Genomic DNA, 20864 nt, shown 5'->3' with positions numbered 1-20864 from the left:
CTCAAGTATGGCTCCTACTTTTCCATCTTCTTACTAGATGAGGGTAGAGTGCTATGCGTCATTACATCAAGATGGGCTGGGAAAGCACTGCTTCTTAAATAGTGTCATCCTGGATCCCTTTCCACAGAAGAGAACTCCAGGGCCTCATAAGATTCCCCCACCAAAGCCTCTGAGCCCCACAACGCTGCTTAAACCCCTCTAACCAGACGATCAATGGGAAAGGATGGAGAGTGAAAGGGGTCCTGTCTCCCTGGGAAGGGAAAGGAGGAGAGGCATGTGAGGGGGGCTGTCTACAAATGACTGATTACTGGAAGCCTGGATTTTGTCTTCCAGGGTTACCTGTCAGAAGGGTTGGTAACGAAATGGTACCGCTCACCACGCCTGCTCCTCTCCCCTAACAACTACACCAAAGCCATTGACATGTGGGCCGCTGGCTGCATCCTGGCAGAGATGCTCACGGGGAGGATGCTCTTTGCTGGTAAGCTGCTACCCAGGCACCTTCCTTCTCCTCTGCTGTAGCTCAATAAAAGGGGATAACAGGGCTTCCCTGATGGCGCAGTGGTTGAGAGTCCGCCTGCCAATGCAGGGGACATGGTTTTGTGCCCCGGTCCGGGAAGATCCCACATGCCGCGGAGCGTCTGGGCCCGTGAGCCATGGCCGCTGAGCCTGCACGTCCGGAGCCTGTGCTCTGCAACGGGAGAGGCCGCAGGGGTGAGAGGCCCGCGTACCGCAAAAAAAAAAAAAAAAAAAAAAGCCGGGGTGGGGGAACACATGTTAATCACAAACATGCCAGTCTTTCTCTTTGACGTTACCTCTGCAGCTTTTAGGGCACCACTTGGAGGCACCTGATTACCAACCATTTCAGGCAAAATACTGGAGAGGCTAAAAAAAAGCCTTTTGAGCACATAACTTTCAAAATCGATAATCGTGTATATTCAAACACCTTGAGACTGACCCCTGAAAACACCCGTTCTACATTTTCAGCCCCTTCCTCTCCTCTCCCTGCCACTGTGAGAGGTCGGTCTGGAGTGCTCATTTGGAGAGGAGACCCCACAAGTCTCCCAGAGTCTCTGAACTGAGCCTACATGAGCCCACTGCAGGGAGAGGCCAAGGGACTCGTTCAGAGCAGATGCTGATCCATAGGCACTTTCTGGGTCAGCGCTCACAGCATCCACAAGTGCTTAGTGCCGCACAGGGCATCATGGGGGACACGGAAGAGCCCCGCCCTTGGCTACCAGCTTCTGGAAGACTGGGACCCCATGGGAATCGGTGGTAAGGGGAGGGAGCTCTGTGCAGCTGGGGGAGTCAGGGGCACTTCTTAAGGAAGATGGGGCCTGGTTGGATTTAACCTGGTAGAGGTAAATGGCAAGGCTACTCATGCCAAAAGGGAAAATGGAGGAACTGGAGGTAAGAACAGCCTGGAAGTCAGAGGGGGCGGCAAGGATTCAGACCTGACCCATCCCAGCAGTGTCAAAGCTCTGAAGCAGCATCCGTGATGGCCTAAGCGTAGAAGAGGAGTTGAGTTTCCAAGATGCACAAAGCCCGAAGCTTCTTACGGATGAGGATGGTATTCCTGGAGATTACACTCCATTTATGGAGACGACACTCCATAAATAATCATTTGTTGAATGAATGAATAAGTGAATGAGTGCTTGAATGCTCGACTCCATCCTGTCCCACAGACGTGGCACAGTCTGCCTTCCTCCCTCTGCCCAAAGGAGCACAGAGACAGTGTGCTCAAGACACGTCCCAAGCTTAATTTGTTCTTCCTGACTTTTTTCCCTCCTAATGGAAATCCAAAAGGTAAGACTCATTCCTAGCCTTAAAATCACTTCCTTCCCCAGCCCAGTAAAGGACATGCACAGAGGCATATGGGAAAGAGCATTTGGAAGGACTTGGGCCAGGCTGCTCCCGTCACTTTAGCGATGGCTGACTCAGGCTATATGAGACTGGTCCATTCCAGAGGCACAGAATGCTAGGGGGACGGATGGGGCCCCAGAGACTACCCCTTCTTTCTACATTTGACCAAGCCCCAGAGATGGCAAGCAACTTGCCCACAGGCACACAGCAAGTTAATGGCAGAGTGAACTCAGGTTCCCTGGCTCCCAGCCCAGCTCTGGTCCCCCTGCCCCAGGGTCGTAGAGCGGCGCGGGAGCTTCCACACACGCCAGCCACGTGGGCAGCATGCTCAACCATCTGGTGTTTACCTCCCCAGGGGCTCACGAGCTGGAGCAGATGCAGCTCATCCTGGAGACCATCCCTGTGATCCGGGAGGAAGACAAGGACGAGCTGCTCAAGGTGATGCCTTCCTTCGTCAGCAGCGCCTGGGAGGTGAAGAGGCCACTGCGCAAGCTGCTCCCTGAAGTGAACAGCGAAGGTACCAGAGTCCGACGGCCAAGCCAGCACCTGGAGGCAGCACTCTGGTTTCACCCTGGGGGGCTGGGGCAGGCAGTCTCTTCCAAAAGGACCAAACAGAGTCCCTAGACACAGAAGCTGGGGACCCCTGGCAGCGGGCATTTGCCCTCGCTACTTCCAGACTGAGTTCGGCCATCAGGCCACCCTCAGGGTGGTCACAGCTGGTCCTCCACACTCTACCCCTGATTTTACTTCCTTTTCCTTCTTCCTCACTTGCCTCCCTCCCTCTCTTCCATCTCCCTTTATTTTTCCCTCTGTAAGGCATGGTATGGTTTCATCAGCTTCAAAGCCAGACCCAGGCTCAGTTCCCAGTTCCACCAGTGACTAGCTCTTTGGCCTTGGGCAAGTTTCTTAACTTCTCTGCATCTCAGTTTCCTTAACTGTAAAATGGATGTAATAATACATGACACACAGGGTCACTGTGACAAGTAAGTAAAACAGAATTTGTAAAGCCCTTAGCATAGGATAGTTGCTCCATCGTCTGAGATGTTACATTGCCACCAGCCTTCTACCTGCTAGAGGCTCCCTTAGGAAACCCCTATATCAGGTAGGATATGGTTTTGCCAATTGTAAAAGAAACCCAGATTATCAACAGCTTAAATAACATGTATTTCTTATTTAAGAAAAAAGAAGTTAAGTTTATTTCTCTCTTATATAATAATCCAAAGTAGATAGTCTAGGGCCAATGTGGTAGACCTGCTCTACCAGGGCCCAAGCCCCTTCTGTCTTGTATTTCTGCCACCTTAGGGTGTTGCCCTTACCAGCTGGGGGAAGGCGGGGAAGGAGGGCAGTTCCCTTGACTTAACCTCACCTCCATTCGTGTCCTGTTGGCCAGAACTTAGTCACATGGTCCCACCTCGCTGTAGTGAGGCTGGGAAGTGGACACTTACTCCATTGCCACTCTGTGTCCATTACTATGAAAGAGGAGAACAGACATGGGGTACAGCTGTCTCTGCCACGCTCCTCCCCATCAAGAAACCAAGAACTTGGACTAACAATTTCTCTGGCCATGATCCCCATTCAATCTGTCTCAGTTTCCCCATCTTTAAGGGAGGGGGCAATCTGATCCCCCACAAATTAAGACTCAGCCCATCCACATTTACTTTGATTCCTAGGCCTCTGTAGAAATCCCACCATGTGACACAAGGTTCAGAATCCTCAGGAATTCTGGATCAGGGATGTGTCACCCACGTCCCCATCCCCCAAACCACCAGATGCACAGCAGTCCCTCGGTGACTTGGCTCTGAGTGTGATGGGCCTGTCTCGCAGAGATCAGAGACATAAGTGATGGTCTAGCTGGGAAGATGGAGTACACGTCAGAGATGAGCAGATGAAGGAACACATCCTAAGGGGCTATCGAGAGCTCTGGGTATTTGGGGAGGGGAAGAGAGCCACCAAGCACTGAGAGGGATAAAGAACCGGCCTGGGGGACTGGTGAGGGCTCAGATCAGCGGGAAACAGACTGTAGGAAGTGAAGCTGGATAGGTGAGAAGGGCCAAGAGACTGCAGGGCTCTGAATACCCAGCGGACGTGTACAGACTTGATCCTGTAGCCGAACAGATGTTCACGAAAGCTTCACCCTCCCAATGCGCCAGCTTCAACCACAATTCTCTTGTCTGCCACTGGGCTTGAAAAGTGGCCCCAATCAGCCTGGCCTCAGGGTAATGAGGTATGGCTGAAATGAAACTTCAGTGGGAGAAAGGGTATCACGCGCAGCTGTCCCTAAGAGTCAGTTGGTGACTCTCGGTTTGTCCTGGATTGTCCATTTGAGGCCCCGTAGGCCTGGGAAGAGGTGGGAGTCCTCTCTGGCTGTCACCCTCAGAGGCTCGATGGACATAGTCCGGGTGGACTGTATCCCTCAGCAGCCGTCACACCACAGGTTCAGGACAAGGGAGCAGGCCTGAGACCACGCCAGGGCGTTCACTTCTGAGCTCCACTCACAAGAAGAAACTATATCACAAATGACAGAGCTGATGAGGAAATCTAATATACAAAACAGGGAAAGGAGTCCTCTGGGTGCAGCAGGGGTGAGGGGTGCGGAGCCCGGCCCACCTGCCTCTTGATCTCCAGAGACACCCCTGAGAATCCTTCCTGAGGATCCCTGGGGCTCTGAGAAGTCCAGCTGGGAATCCACTGGGGCCCCAGAGAGGTGACACAATTGTACAGAAGCCTCATTATATTAGAAGCACTAAAGAAAACATGTGGGAGGTTGAACTTAGAGAAAAGGAGTTGGTGGAGGCGGGGCGGTGTGGTTATGAGTTAAGGTGAAGCCAGTGCTGTAGCCGATAAACCTGAAGTCTCTGTGGCTTACCCGCTAGCAGTGTATTCACTGCTCAACTCAAATTCAGACAGAGTGGGGGAACCTGGGGGCCGCGCCTGGGATGCTGGCCATGTGACATCTTCAATCGTAACTTTCAGGGCTCCCCACTACCCGCAAGGCACCAACTTCCGGCCGAAGACAGGGGAAGGGAGAGCAGACGCTCCTGCAGGAGGTTTCTATGGGTCTGGCCTGGAAGCGGGGTACACACATCATTTCCAGCCCCTTCCCATTGGCCCCAGTCACACGGCCACACCGAACTGCGGGGGAGGCTAGGAGATGTAGGCCAGTTGTGTGCCAGGAGGACAGGAGGCTTGCGTGGGACATGACTGCTGCCTTGAAACATGATGGGAACAGTCATGGGGAAGAGAGAGCATGCTGACATGGGGAGACCAGAGAGGGCAGAGCGAGGCTCGAGGGTAGGAGTTAAAGAGGCAGATTTAGGTTTTGCTGTAAGGCAGGATTTTCTAACACTTGGGCTTCCCAGAAGTGTCTGGGGCACCTGCTGGAGGACCAGCTGTCAGAGAGAGGGAAGGGGAAATTCTCATCCTTACTAGAGTCAGTGAAGCGGCCTTCGGGGCTGGCATTTTCCAACGTCAGGGTTCGCTGGGTCTTTCTTAATACTGATGATAATGGTGATGATGCCTGCCAACGTTTAGAGCTCCAACTCTCTCACTTCCTTGTCAAAAGGTTCAGGGTAGTAGGTGGGGCCGAGTGAGGGGCTGGGAGCCCAGAGAAGGAAAGACTTGCCCAGCCCGGAGCTGGGCAGTGGCAGAGCTGGGCCCTGCACTGCCTGATTCTTCCCAGTCCTGGGAACCTGTGAGGCCGATTCTCTTTCAGGTCTGCAGCCCTGGGCGCAGAAGCATGCCCTGAGCCCCAGAGCACTGGGGAGGGATCAGAGTTACTGCTGCTTAACCGATCTTTCAGTCTAGGATTATGGAACAGAACTGCATCCTCCTGGGAGACCAGTGACCTTCAGAATCCATCGATTTCCTGAACCACTGATGAATTTTTCCGCAGAGAGGTCCAGGGCTGGTGTGAGGGGCAGGGTAATGGTGCAGGCTGAGGCCCACCCGGGAGCCCCTCAGAGGGTACAGAAACCTGGCGCTTTCCTCCTTTTCCATGTGGGCTGTAACATGATTAGCCAAGCCATGATTTAAGTGGAGCCTCCAGGGCTGAGAAGGAATACAAACCTCCAGACGGGACTTGCCCTGAGATAACCCGGGGCTGAGCTCACAGGGCAGACAGGTGTCCCTGCCCCCGCTCAGGACAAAGGGCATCTGTGAGCGGAGGTGGTGTTCAGCCAGTGCACGCCCACAACGCCCTACAGGTTGCGGCCATCTTGATATACCTTCATGCTGGTTGGCAAATAGCCACCGCACAGGGCTCCTGAGTGTCCGTTTCCATGCCCAGGTTCAGCTGCCAGGTCCTCCCCTTGATCTAGCCACTGAAGGGTTACTGCCTGGCACAGCATGGGGGCTTCAGCCCAGGGGATAAATATTTTGAAGATGGCCTTTATTTGTCAAACCTCCAGGGGCAACATATGGTAGAAAGGGCTCTGGACTTAGGAGCCCTGGGCTGTCAGGCTCTGTCCCACCCGCCTAGCTCCACGGCGACCATTCTCACTGAGGCTTTTTGCTGCTGGGTCCTCCACCCACTCCAGCAGCACTCAACCCATGACAAATGAGAGTGGGGATGGAGATACCCCAGCTTCCCCCGCCCCCAAAGTGGGACCGTCTCTGAGGTGTGTCCCATGCTGTCTCTTGGAGGACTCAGTGGAACAGAGCCCCAGGGGCTCTCAGCAGGAACTGTTCATTGGCACATCCTCTACTGGCTTCTTCCCCATTGCCCTACTGGTGCTTCCTGGCATCGCTGCCGCATAAACTACCTCCGCCCCATTCCTTGTCTCTGGGGAAATCCAGCCTAAGGCAGAGTTCTAGCCCTGGACCTCCTGTAACCAACGGTGGCCTTGAGTCACTGTACCCCTCTGGACCTCTATTAATTCATTAGCGAAGTCAAAACGCAGCGTCTGCTCTGAATTTGTCCCTGGATTATGGTGAGGATCCTGAGAAAGGAAACATCCGAAAGCCTTTTTACACATGGAAAAGTACAAACACTAGGGGGTGTCCCCATGCTGAGGAGTCTTATTCTCAGCTTGGCAAGGGCACAAATGGCCTTCCTGTCCTGCTCTGCTCTCCACAGCCATCGACTTTCTGGAGAAGATCCTGACCTTTAACCCCATGGATCGCCTGACCGCCGAGATGGGGCTGCAGCATCCCTACATGAGCCCGTACGCTTGCCCCGAGGACGAGCCCACCTCGCAGCACCCCTTCCGCATAGAGGATGAGATTGACGACATCCTGCTGATGGCTGCCAACCAGAGCCAGCTCTCCAACTGGGACAGGTGCGGTGCCAGCCCTGGAGTCTGGAACCCACATTCCCGTCCTCTCATTTCTATTTGCCTCTGATCCTCCATGACCTTTCCTTCTGTCTCCCAAGTTCTATAGCCCATAGGGTGCTTTCCCCAGCTTAGCCTCCTGCCTTTCTCTCCTGTCCCCAGACATTCCTAGTAGATGACCAGCTATGTCCTGCATGCGTGGTCGGGGCCTGCCTTTGTGCAACACTGGTCACCACCAGCTTTCCAACCCACCCCGAGTGTCCTGCACACAGGGCTCGATACAATGTTGGGCAAGCATTTAATGAGCACCCACAGCCAGAGCTCACGTCTAGTAGGCTGGGAATTTGCCCCAGAAAAGCAAAGTGCAGCAACGCAAGACAAGAAAACAATGTGACGTTTACCACCACACAACACCTTCATGCCGTTCACATCATTTGCACCTCCTGAGATGCCAGTAAAGGGGCACCAATATTATTATTGCTCATTGACACACGAGGAAGCCACAGCTCAGAGAGGTTAGAGATTGGCATTGTGTCACACACCTAATTCCTGGCCTACGTGGGGCCCTCCCCAATCTGCACCCATGTCAGACACTGCTAAGCAATCACAGGACTCTTCCCTGCTAAACTGAGCCGGGCCTCAGAATCCTTCTCAACACAGTGTGCCCGGAAGTCACTACCAATGAATCAGAGTTGGATAGAAGATACAGTTTTTGACAATCTCCGCATAAGCACACAATGATCTCTTAGGTCCCTTCCTGTTCTGATGTTCCTAGATCAGGCACCTAAACATTTGGGCATCACCATCTGCTAATTCTGGAAGGAAGCACTGGTAGCCGCTCGGTTTAGAAATAGAAGTCGAGGGCTTAGAAGCTAGGACTCCAAGGGGGCCTAAGTGGGAGCGCTGCTGTTGCGAGAATGTGACAGCTAGTTACATAAGTGACAGATAAGCAGTTTCTCCTTTTCAGTCATTTGACAGATGATGGATTTCAGATTAAGGAGGCTCCGAGGGAGGGTCAGGGCAACGTTGCTATTTCAGGACAGGTTTGTTGGTTTGTTGCTGTTGTTATCAAGAGTTGCCAGCACATAGAGATTAATGAAGACTCTCTCCTCTGCCACCCCCATGCTAGCCCTGCCCTTGACTGTGGTTCCTGCAGCCCCTCGTCCTCCACTCCACAGCACCTGGGGGCACGGAGCATTGGCTCTGCAGGATTTGTCCTCTGCTTATCGTGGCTATGGCATGGCGTTGGTGTCAGGAAGACTGTAGCAGGGTTTCTTTGGCCCCTGCCCATCAACTCTGACCACTTCTAAACCTGGTGCCCCTCTGCTCCCGACCCTTCCCATCACACCTGCATGAGGAAGGCGGACGACATAGGCAACGGCAAACCCCTTCCCACAGGCCCTGCTGCTTCGGGCAAACTGCTTACCTCTGAACGCTAGTGTCCTCATCTATGAAGCAGGTGGTAGCACTCACTCCACAGGGTTGCCTGGAGACTGCAGACACCTTACATCTGGCCCTCGGCGTGTAGCAGCCAATGGTGACGGGCTTCACAAGTTCTTCCTCCTAGAAATCCCTGCAATTTCAAGGACCCTCATGGGAGGAGGCAGCGTTCACCTCTAGGAGCGACTCCTACCTTAATGGCATCACTGGGAGGGTGGGGAGAACTGGGACCTTCCTGTGCCTCGCAAACCACAAGGCGTGGACTGCAGCTGCCCGCCTGCCCGGTCACACAGCCAAACCTGCCTGTCCTTGGTTTTTCCTGTGTGAGCCCTAGGCCTCCTGTTCTGGGAGCGGCTGGCTGCTGCCTGAGGCTTCCCCTGGGCTCCCTGCCTCTCCCCGCCCCCTCAATTCTGCATAGAACACCTGGCACAGGAAGGGAGGGCTCGGCCCAAGCTGATGGCCTGCCCACCTGCCCTTCATTTGCTCTTGGCTAGCAGACATGGCTCTTCAGGGCCGCAGGACAGTTGACGGAGGGCAGAATTCCAAGGATCTCTGGCCTCTCCTGAGGGTGTCTGTAATCTTTCAGTACGCCCTGCCTGCTCAGCATCTACGCAAGGTGCTGCAGGGCCTCCAACCAGATCCACTATGGCAGGGGTTCTTAGCCCTGGCTGGAACTTAGAAACACCTGGGGAGGTTTGACAACCACGCAGATGCTGGGCCCCTCCCTGGGCCTCCTGAATCAGCATTGGAGATGGGGGCAGGCATGGAATTTTATTTTTAATCCCCCCGACAAGTGATTCTAATCTGAGCCAAGGCTGTGAAGCCCTCATTAGGGCCCTGCTACTCGAAGCGTGGGCCAGGGACCAGCAGAATCAGCATCACTGGCAGCCTGTCAGAAATGCAGACTCTCAGACCCTGCCGCATCTACTGGATCAGCATCTGCTGTCCAACAAGGTCCCCAGGTGATTTGTGTGCACATCAAAGGTTGAGGAGTACTGCACAGGTGCATCCACTAGAAAGTACCATTACATGAGAAGAGGGATTTTGTTTTGTTCCCTGCTGTGTCCGGTAATGCTCAGAACACCGCCTGGCACATAGGAGGTGCTCAAGAAATATTTGTAGGATATTCAATGAATACAAAAGGATACAAGAGTTAAGCCGGGCAATCAGTCCTTCTGCCTGAGCCCTAGAGGTTCACCGTTACTTTGTCCCATCACCCTCCCACCCTGGGAGGTGAGGGAAGGAGCTGGAGGGACTGGGAAGGAATGGAAAGCCGGCCTGTGGGTGGCAGACAGGGATCTGGGGGTTGGAAGGGTCCAATCACCATCCTGGCTTACCTTTGCAGGTACCCTGTGAGCCTGTCGTCGGACCTGGAGTGGCGGCCCGACAGGTACCAGGACGCGAGCGAGGTGCAGCTCGACCCGCGCGCGGGCTCGGCGCCGCTGGCGGAGGACGTGCAGGTGGACCCGCGCAAGGACTCGCAGAGCAGCTCGGAGCGCTTCCTGGAGCAGTCGCACTCGTCCATGGAGCGCGCCTTCGAGGCCGACTACGGGCGCTCCTGCGACTACAAGGTGGGGTCGCCGTCCTACCTGGACAAGCTGCTGTGGCGCGACAACAAGCCGCACCACTACTCGGAGCCCAAGCTCATCCTGGACCTGTCGCACTGGAAGCAGGCGGCCGGGGCGCCCCCCACCGCCGCGGTGGCGGCGGACGCGGGGCCGCGCGACGAAGAGCCGGCCAGCCTCTTCCTGGAGATCGCGCAGTGGGTCCAGAGCACGCAGGGCGTCCCCGAGCACGCCAGCCCGCCCCCCGACGGCCCCGAGCGCCGCCTGTCGGCCTCCCCACCCGGCCATCCGGCCCCCATCGACGGGGGCGCCAGCCCCCAGTTCGACCTGGACGTGTTCATCTCCCGCGCCCTGAAGCTCTGCACCAAGCCCGAGGACCTGCCGGACAGTAAACTGGGCGACCTCAACGGCGCCTGCATATCCGAGCACCCTGGCGATCTCGTGCAGACTGAGGCCTTCTCCAAAGAAAGGTGGTGAGGGCGGCTGAGGGGCGCTCCAGGCCATCCCGAAGACCGCCTCCCTGGCATCTCCACCACCCCTGCCGCCCCTCTCTGCTGCCTTGGGGTTAGCAGAACACAGGAAGGATCCGAGGAGCGAGAGGAATATCCATTTCTTAAACTGCCTTAATAACTAGCCTTTAACCTCTGGGAGTGGGTTTGAACAGGAGCCGAGATTGGGGGTTGATCACTTTCCCAGTGAGGACGAGGCCCCTGTGCTTTGATAAGTGGCGGTGTACAGGGCAGAAGTATGTCTTAGCAGTCTGCAGGCCCCACCTGGGTGGCTGTGTGCAGTGGAACCTTGTAGGCAGAGTGTTGGAACCACCCGGCCCAGCTAGCCTCAGCTGACAGATGTGGAAGGACAGTGAGGCCCAGAGAAGCAAAGTGACTCTAAGTTCAGGGCCTAGTCAGTGTCAGGGAAAGCCTTGAACCCCAGGCCCCTGGCCCCCAGGCCAGTGTCTGTCCACTAAACAGTGTCTTCCTCTACTGGCGTCACTCCGGCTTTTCGCTCAGAAAACTTGGTTCAAGATGTTTCTTCCCTGTCCATTACCATCTGACCCATTCTACGTGCTTTTACTCAGAGCAATGCCCCTTGAACTCTGAAACTGGAAACTGAGCCAGCTTCTTTCCCCTAGTCACCAAGCATCTTTTTTTCTGGCTCCTCAAGTACGTAAATATTCCCATCTGCCTCACCCCTGTAGTATTTGCCTCACCCCGTGTGGTCTGAAATCTTGGTTGCAGACCAGACCAGTTTGGGCTCTGTGGGTAAAATAACCCATTCTCCCAGGCCTGTGCACACACCTTTTGCAGAACTTCCTATGCACCTTCCTGACACACGCACAGACACAATGACACAGCTCTTGCTCCCGAGGGAATGTCATACACGGGTGAGTTTGAAGACAGCAATTCCAAGAATCCCTCCAGCCTGCCCCACACCCCAACCCCCATACTCATAGCCCCGCTCCAAGCCTACTTTGGGAACTCATGTTCTCGGCATGAATTGCTCATTTGGTGGAGAGCAGTGAGGTGCCTGCCTAGAGCAAATGTGTTAGGAGAGAAGATTTCACACAGGGCCCATCCAACTTCATTAATACTGCCCTTGATTTTGATTATCCATTTAGCCCCGGCAAAGAGCAGGCCCTGAAAAAATGCACTGGAGAGCAAGAGGCCTTGGGGACAGGGAATCCGGAAGGGTAGGGAGGTATGAAAGGTGGGGTGCCAACATCGAGGGCCTTCAGGGGTCAGGCACCAGCATGGGGACCCCACGACAAAAGAAAGGACTCGAGGCCACCATGTCCCTCCTAGCTTAGGCCGGGATGAGTTCGGAGCATGCCAAACCAAAGGTGCACTTGTACACAGAGCCTGAGGGGGGATGGTGTGTGGGCACAGCAGGCCCTCTGCAGAAGCATGGAGCCCAGTCCCCTGGAAAAGCTCTGCCATTTCCATCGCTGGCGTTCAGCTTCCCCCAAAGATGCCCACAGGAGCCAGTCTGTAAACAGAGGATTCCTCAGTGCTGAGCTTAGGCTGGGTTCACCCTCACCTCCACAGCACCTTAAATCTAATCCGCTAACTAGGATCTGTGCGTCGAAACCTGCAACACGTTAGAAACGTATATTTAAAAACAACCATACTGACCAATTTTTAAATGGAAAATATGTAAATATGAAGTGTCTGGGTTTCTTTTCTTTCTTTTTTGTTTTCAAGAAAAGGAAATGTACACCACTCCTCATGTGCCATTTGTCCTCAAAGGGCGGCTTTACTTTTTTGGTAAAGGAGCAAGCTGCTGACCTTGACCAGGAGTTCATGTATAATTGTTATTACAGAGGAATTGCTATGACTTACTCATGTTTTAAAAAAATCTATTAAACATTATTAAAGTTGATCAGGATGGGCCAAATAAAGCTTTATTGGAACATAGATCCGTTTGTTCATTTACTTACTCTCTCATTCATTTACACATTATCTGATCCCGTCTTTAACAGCAGATGAGCCACTGGAGCCCGGCTGGCTTCTCCCTGCACCCATGAAGGCCAGCGTTTTGAGGGTTTGCAGTTGCAGGGGAGGCGAGGGGAGAATCTACACAGATTGGTAGAAAGGGAAGACATTCCAGAATCACCTGGGTCAGGCCCAGTGTCCATATAGTAGATTTCAAACCAACTTTTGGAGCCAATTCCAAACCTTCTGACCAAGGCTGGTCCTTGGTCCGATAGCTTCTTCCTAGCTTGGGGCTCTATCGGTAAGAAAAGTCAAATGGGGCACTGGCTTAGTTTCCTTCAGAAGCAAACTCTGAGACAAAGAATCAAGTGCAAATAATTTGGGGGTGGGAGGAATGACCTCAGGAGACACTGAGAGGTGATGGGGAAGTGATGGGGAGGGGAAAGAAGCCAACAAAGGGTGCGTGCGCGTCACCACTGTGGGCAAAGCAGCTTCATTCTGGTGTGGAGCTCCATTAGGCAGAGTGGAAGGAACATCCACCTCAGGGCCTTCCCACCCTGCCCACCCCTGGCTGATGAACCACACCCCTGGCTGTTACTTCCCCAGCACTTCTGGCCTGTTCTGCACCGCAGCACAGGCTCCAGTGGACAGAGAAAGGCCACAGGCAAAAGGACACAGGTGCTGGCAGGTGGAAGTTGGAGTGGCACACACAGAAAGATGAGGACAAAGGGGATCTCGGTAGAGCACCAACTACACCCACAGGTGTCAACAATGGGATTTAACGTTGAAGAGTGTTCAGGACCCAGACAGAGAACATCTCCTAGTGTTGGCAATACACTCAGGTTTTCTCAACCTTTCCTATCCCCTCCTCCCGGCCTATAACAATTAAAACTGGTCACAGGGCAGGAAGCTGCACTTTCATAAAGCTTCAGCAAGTAGAGGTGAAAGAAGCTGGAGGTACTACCTAAGCTGGGTTGCTACCTAAGCTGCCCGCGGCTTTTCCTTTCAACCTCCTAAACATCCCATGCCCAGCATCAGTGTCCCAGCCATTAGTCCCACTCATCAAACTCTGGGATCAGCAATCCCTGTCACTGTTGAGAAGATGTGGCGTCAAACCAATGGGGGTCTTTGTGTCAGAACCTACTGGCAGGCCTGTGGTGTGAGTGCAGGAGCACTTTTCTTGCCTGTGCATAGGGCCACTTTGATCCTTGAGGCTTGAATTTTGCTTTTTACCCTAAGAACTTCACGAACACCGTAAAAAACCCTTCCAGACTTTGACATTCAGAGTTCAAGTTACTCAGTCTCCACTGATGTCTCTTTCTTGCTCTGCACATTCTTGACTAACAGGAACGTTAACACTCGTAGGCCTCGTTACTTGAGCGCCCAGTGGCTAATTCCCATGGGAATGACAATGTGGGATCAGATTGGCCCTCGGAGCACCTACTTCACCCAGTCCCTCTGGTCAATCTTAGTTGACAGGCTTGTTGCAAACAGGCTCTGTTATGGGAGAGAACAAGCATATGAATGACAAGTTTGTGTCTAAGAGCAAAACCTCCCGTCCAACAATTGTTCCACCCTCTGTCTGGACAAGGCTTACATCTTCTCCACTTTAATTCATGGGCTCAAAACTAAGATAGAGCTTTAAATGACTGAGAAATTCCTTTGCAGAAACAAGGATACTGTGAGCCAGGCTGAGATGCATCAAAATATGGTTGTAGGGGTCCCAATGGCCATCAGAGCTTAGTCACTACCGTCTTGGCTTGGTTCTCAGGAATCCTGGGATGGGGATTCCTGAGTAAATGATTGATGGAGGGGATGCCTGAAGACAAGGGGGAGTATGGGATGCAGATTAGGGTTGGGGAAGAACACTCAGCAAGAACATGGTCCAGGCTAAAAACCAGCTTCAGCTCCAACCCACAGAGAGCTCTGGAGCACAAATTGCACCATGGAATTGACCCCACCTTGAAGAAAAGAGGACAGCCTTTCGTGCCTCCATGTCAGCCAGTCCCTGGTTGCAGGCTGTGAGGGTAAGATGGAGGAGTAGAACCTTCTCACCAAAAGCAGCTCTCCTAGGAGCAGCCGTGAGCCATTCAGCGGCCAAACCCACAGCCACTGGGCAATTGGCAGACTCACTGCTGAAGGGGACCTATCTGGGTAGGGTACCACCCACATCACAGAGCACTGCACTAGGCACTATGGGGGATAAAGAGGGAGAAAAGGAGACTGCCCAGCAGACTTTTATGGTTTGAGTGGATAAATGGGGCAACTATATAAAACCTCTGAGGTGCAAGTAAGAGACCTTCAAAGTTCCCCACCTGGTGAGCACTCCAAGGCCCAGTTCCAGCCCTTTCGTTATACATTTCCTGCTGTTAACTTTCCCAAAAGCAGCCTCTCCACCACTGCCCCCTACCATGGAACCCTCAGCCAAGTGACTGTGTTGGGGGTCCCCAAGACCACCCTCAGGCTTGATAATTCACAGCAAGAAGGACTCACAGGATTCAGAGAAGCTATTATACTCATGGTTATGGGTTATTACATGAAAGGAAAAGGTGCATAAGCTAAATCCAGGAGAAGCCAGGTACAAGATTCCAGGTTTTCCCTCCCAGCGGAGTTGCATGGGGACATGCTTCATTCTCCCAGCAGCAATGTGTGACAACACATGTGAAGTATTATCAGCCGGGGAATCTGACCTGAGCCACGGCGTTCAGGGTTTTTACCGGGGATCAGTTATGCAGGACTCTGGACTGATCTACGTTACTCAGTCTCCAGCCCCCCAAGAAGTCAAACTGATACAGCATGGCCCAGAGCCTCAGACATACAAAACATTCTTATCAGGCAGGGTATTCCAAAGGCTCAGAGATTACCTCTCAGGGGCCAGTCAAGGGCCAGTGCTTCTGAAGATAGGCCTTCCTCTGGAATGTACACTTGATCCTTGAGCAACAGGGGTTTGAACTCCATGGGTCTACTTATACGTAGATTTTTTTCAATAAATGTATACTACTGTACTACACAATCCACGGTTGGTTGAATCTGCAAATCTGGAAAAACTGATAGAGAGCTGACCATAAAGTTATATGTGGATTTTCTACTGTGTAGGGGTCAGTGTCCCTAATCTCCATGTTGTTCAAGGATCAGCTGTACTAGGCCCTGCTGAGTTAACCCTCTACTGCATGGTGACATTGAATATATTTGTGTCTCCTGCAATTCTAAAGTCACGTGAGAGTTTGTCTAATGTGACCATTACAGCAAAGCTGAGGCAACACAGCTGCTTATAATAGAAATCTTATTTGGTACAATATGCCTACTTATTTTTAAGAATATGCAGCATTATTTAAATATAATAATAGAGGTTTCCCTGGTGGCGCAGTGGTTGAGAGTCCGCCTGCCGATGCAGGGGACATGGGTTCGTGCCCCAGTCTGGGAAGATCCCATGTGCCGCGGAGCGGCTAGGCCCGTGAGCCATGGCTGCTGAGCCTGCGCGTCTGGAGCCTGTGCTCCGCAACGGGAGGCGCCACAACAGTGAGAGGCCCGCGTACCGCAAAAAAAAAAAAATATATATATATATATAAAAAATAGAAATAGCATGCATGCTGAGGCAGGTGTTAGGCAAATCTAACACCTGAGATGCCTTTTCTTATTAAATCACAGTCTGCTTATGAAAGCCCAGACTGTCACCAGATTTGCAAGCTAGCTCACTGCTCATTCTGTCAGCGTGGTTATTACCACTGGGGCAATTGTGCCACGTGCATGATGGATTGCTTTGGGAAGCAACCATTTCCAACGATACCAGATCTGCATTGGAACACCGCGCTGCGGCTGCGGAGTTCTGCGGCTGAAGGAGCTCTCTGGCTGTGCAGCTGCCTGAGGGATGACCACGTGAAGCAAGAGGCACGGTTGAGAACTGAGGATGCAACAGTCAGGCTGAGCCACGGCCAGCTCCAGTCCTCAAGAAGATGGTGCTCGGGGGGCTCTGGAGGTGAGAAGGAAGGGAAAGACCAGACTCTTTACCTACGGGCACCTACCAGGTGTGATTAGAGGGTGTGATGGTTAATTTTATGTGCCAGCCTGATTGGGCCATGGTGGCTGGGTATTTGGTCAAACATTATTCCGGATGTTTCTTTAAGAGTGTTTTGGGATGAAATTAACATTTACATCAGTGGGCTTTGAGTAAAGCAGACTGCCCTTCATAATATGGTGGGGCCTTATTCAATGAGTTGAAGATCTGAATAGAGAAAAAAATTGACCTCCCCCGAGCATGAAGGAAATCTGCCAGCAGACAAGCCTTTGGGCTTAATCTGTAATGTCAGCTATTCGTGGGGTCTCCAGCCTGCTGGGCTACCTTGCAGATTTCAGGTTTGTCAGACTCCAGCCTCCATAATTGTGAGCCAATTCTTTAAAATAAATCTCTCTCTCTACACACACACACACACACACACACACATACACACACATACACACACACAAACACACCTTATTGGTCCTGTTTCCCTGGACAGCCCTGACTAGTAAAGAGGGCAGGACTTTAAATGTACTTTCCATTTTAATCCTCACCACAATTGAGGAGACCGATGTCATTAAACCCATTTTAGAAATGAGGAAACTGAGCCACAGAGAAGTTAAATAACTTATCCAAGGTCAGTATAACATAGGGTTTCAGAACAGGACTAATAGATCCAGACAGCCCGGGCTGGAATTCTAGCTCCACCACTCACACGCTGTGTGACCTGGGGCAAGTTACATAACCTTTCTATGCCTCCATTTCCTCATCTGTAAAATGGGGATAATAATAATAATAGCTATCTCATAGAATCATTGCAAAGATTAAAATGTTAAAATATGTAAAGCACTTAGTCTTTGTACAATACAGCGTTATACGTGTAGAAAGTGCTTTATAAGTGTTTGATTAGTAATTAAGATAAACAAGATAATACCAATAGTAAGTGGTGGACCCAAATTTGTACCTAATAAATAACACTTTCAGTGTTATTTGTTCTCTGGGGTTTTTACATTATATCAAACATGTGGAAAATCCACATCTCCATTAAAAACAAAAGTCAAGAGCAAAACCCCACCATCTGAAGTATTTGCCCAGCCCACAACCTCCCTTCTCTGAGAAGTGTACTCCCGCATTCACAGGGGAGTCCTCTGCATCCACGTTTGTGTTTTGGTGACCTTCCTCCCTCACCTGTCCCACCTCCACCCAGGTGACTGGACCAGGGCACACACCTGACCTGAGTTGGGCCAATCACGTTCCTTCTCCTGGGAATTTAGATTTAAGATGCAGAGACATTTGTCAGTGTTTGCTGTTGCTTGAACTGAGGACAAACCAACCTCAGAACTGTGAGGTGACCAGGTTCACTGTGTATCTTTAATCACAAAGGGAGAGGAAAAAGCAAGAGGAGAGAGAGAGAGAGACAAAGAAACTACCCTAGTGCTGGTCAGGTTTCTCCCAGTTTCAGTGTCTTGTGGGGACCTGACTGCACCTTCTGCCCCTGGTTCCCATTGGTTACCCCATGACCTTAGACTAACACCGCTTTATGTGCAACTCCCTTGACTGGACTCTGGAGGCTGAGAAGAGCCCGAGCCTGTGCTGAACCTCCACACCTGACCTGGATGTGGAGGACCTGTATCCCCCAGCATCCTTTCACACTTTGGCACAGGTCGCTCATCACAGCAGCCTCCTGTGAGCAGTTCTTTGCAGAAAAAGGGAGGAGACTGCGTGGTAGTTCCATGAAGTGAGGGGCTCTGGGAAGGATTTAGATAAAGCCCTCACCTGGGTCAGAATTTTGTGAACCCAACTGTGGGAGAGTAATGAGTGCCAGGTGGCAGGGAAAGATGTGGAAGGACCTCTGGGGCCAGTTTCATCTCCTCTAAAATTCTGCCTGAGGCTGCTCTGAACTGAGAAGGGCAGAGGTCAGTCGATGGCAGGAGTAGCTCCCAGCTGCCAGCCCCACCCCCTCATGATTTCCAGCCACTTTCCAATTCGGTAGCCACTCACCACATGTGGCTACTGAACCCTTGAAGTGTGGCTGGTCTGTATCGAGATGTGCCATAAGTGTCAAATACACACCAGATTTCAAAGGTTTACATTCAAAAAAGAATGTAAAATATCTCATTCATAATTATATTGATTACACATTAAAATCACATTTTTGATATGGTATTAAATAAAATATCAATATGTTAAAACTAACTTCATCTGTGTCCCATTATTTTTTTTAATACGACTGGCTAATACAAAAGTTTTAAATTACGTATGTGCCCCACCTTTTACTTCTATTGGATAGCACTCTCTGACACTCTCATTGGGAACAAACTTCAAAAGATCAAGGACACCAAGCTGTTGGTATAATTAAACTTCTATCAAAATCTGTGAGCATGAGAGTTTATCCAGCCAACAAACGTCCTCTGACCATAGGAAGGAAAAGAGCCACAGCTGAGTTTTACCAAATGGATCTCATTAAATTAATTACATTACCACTGGACAGCTCATTCAATGCCCTCAAGGAGTTTTAATAAAATCAGCAGTGTCAGGGCAGAAAGAGACCATCTACTGAATTTTACCCTAGAGATAAGGTTGTAGGTTCAGGGAGAGCTAGCTGACCAGAGTAAGATCATATAGCAAGATGGTGGCTTCTGGCTCATAATCTAATTCTCTTCCTTCTACAGCATGATGCCTTATCTTGGGGCTTGAAGCATTCACTATGGTTGGCTATCCAGAAGTAATTTCCAACACCCTTTCCTCTTGTCTACGTCCCTAGAGGCTGAAACACTTTGCTTTTCCAACCTTCCTGGAAGCATTCTACAGCCATGTGACCCAGTTCTCGTCAATGAGGTATAAAGGGATGTTTCCTGAGGATCTTCTCAATACATATGAGAAGAAAACCTTTTACCTCTGCTTCCTGCTTTTGAATTTGGATGCAGTGCTGGAACTGCAGCAGCCATCTTAAGATCATGAGACAACAAAGCCAAAGAACAGAACAAAAGTTAAACAGACTGTGGGGGTGAAAAAAGAGGGATAGAAAGAGCCCAAGTTCATAATGATGTCATTAAGTTACTGAACCAGCCCTAGAACTGCCTACTTTCAGACTGTTTGTTAAGAAAACAATAAATATCCTTGTGATTAAGCCATTAGTCTTCAGTTCCAAGTTTTCTTTAACTCGCAGCTGAAAGCATCCCAGTGAATACTTATTTGAAGGTCCCTAATTCCTCCACTATCTTATTCTACTTCATTCCTGTCACTGTTACAGTCCGGGCTCCTGCAGCTTGGTAGACTCTTGGCTGACCGCAGGGGCATATTTCTGCTCAGGGTTATGCCTTTTATTGCAAAGAACCTGGCTTTTCCTAGAACACACGTGCAAAAGTTCCCAACCAAAATGAGTGTTTGGGCTCTCTTGTAGAGGCAGCCAAATGTTGTTCTCATCCCCTCCTGCCACCCAGGGAAACCTTCTTGCATTATTTATTGTGTATTTAACCTATAGTTCTCTAGCCATCCTGTTTCTCCAGCCTATTTCCCGAGATGTTTACTGGACACCTAGCTCCTCTCAGAAATAGCCACAGTCCCCGATTTACAAGTCCTCCTCCCTGGCTTTCATATCTGCTCCTATCTCCCACCTTTGTACTTCCTGGGAGAAGATAGATATCTATCCAGAGAAGTGCCCATCTGCAAGCCCCATTCCCTCATGACTTCCAGCCACTGTCCAATTCAGTAGCCACTGGTCACACGTGGCTACTGAGCCCTTGAAATGTAGCCGGTCCTAGTTGAGAGGTGCTGTAAGTGTCAAATACACATCAGATTTCAAAGATTTAGTACCCCCTGCAAAAGACTGTAGAATATCTCATTCATAATTATTTATATTGATTATATATTAAAATTATAACATTTTTGAAATCATATTAAATAAGATATATTAAAACTAACTTCACCTGTCTCTTTTTACTTCTTTCAATGTGGCTGGCTAATACAAAAGTTTAAAATTATATAAGTGCCCCGCATTGTACTTCTGTAGGACAGTACAGTTCTAGAATGCTATGGACTGACTATGGCCTTAATTCTTCTACAATAATATTTCATTTCAGTGAGGTCTCCATCTTCTCAAACTAAAAGAGTGACCCCAGAATTCCAGGCCTCAAGCAGTCTATGTGGAACAGGTCTCTTTCAAATCAAATCAGAACATAAAAGTGTTGGCCTCTTGTCTTAAAGATTGTTTGCAGACCCACTTAAACAGCCCTAAACAAACAAACCAAAAAAAGTGTTTATTACACAGATACAATAGTGTCTCTTGAAATCTGAAGGC

The 20864-nt window shown here is 50.9% G+C and overlaps 1 protein-coding gene across 2 annotated transcripts in view; it reads left to right on the top strand.

The window, feature by feature from the left end:
• The window catches only part of MAPK4 (mitogen-activated protein kinase 4), a 174749-nt gene extending 162200 nt beyond the window's left edge, over positions 1–12549 (top strand). For both annotated transcript variants that reach the window (XM_032603731.1, XM_032603732.1), the window contains 4 exons: positions 334–478; positions 2216–2377; positions 6935–7136; positions 9916–12549. In XM_032603731.1, coding sequence (XP_032459622.1) covers positions 334–478; positions 2216–2377; positions 6935–7136; positions 9916–10612 — 1206 coding nt within the window. In that variant the 3' untranslated portion in view covers positions 10613–12549. The remainder of the gene's footprint in view (positions 1–333; positions 479–2215; positions 2378–6934; positions 7137–9915) is intronic.
• Positions 12550–20864: the final 8315 nt, after the last annotated feature.

Source organism: Phocoena sinus, chromosome 14 (assembly GCF_008692025.1).
Source record: "Phocoena sinus isolate mPhoSin1 chromosome 14, mPhoSin1.pri, whole genome shotgun sequence".
Taxonomy (NCBI): domain Eukaryota; kingdom Metazoa; phylum Chordata; class Mammalia; order Artiodactyla; family Phocoenidae; genus Phocoena; species Phocoena sinus.
The sequence above is the reverse complement of the archived record's forward strand: the minus strand, read 5'-3'. Positions and strand labels throughout refer to the sequence as shown.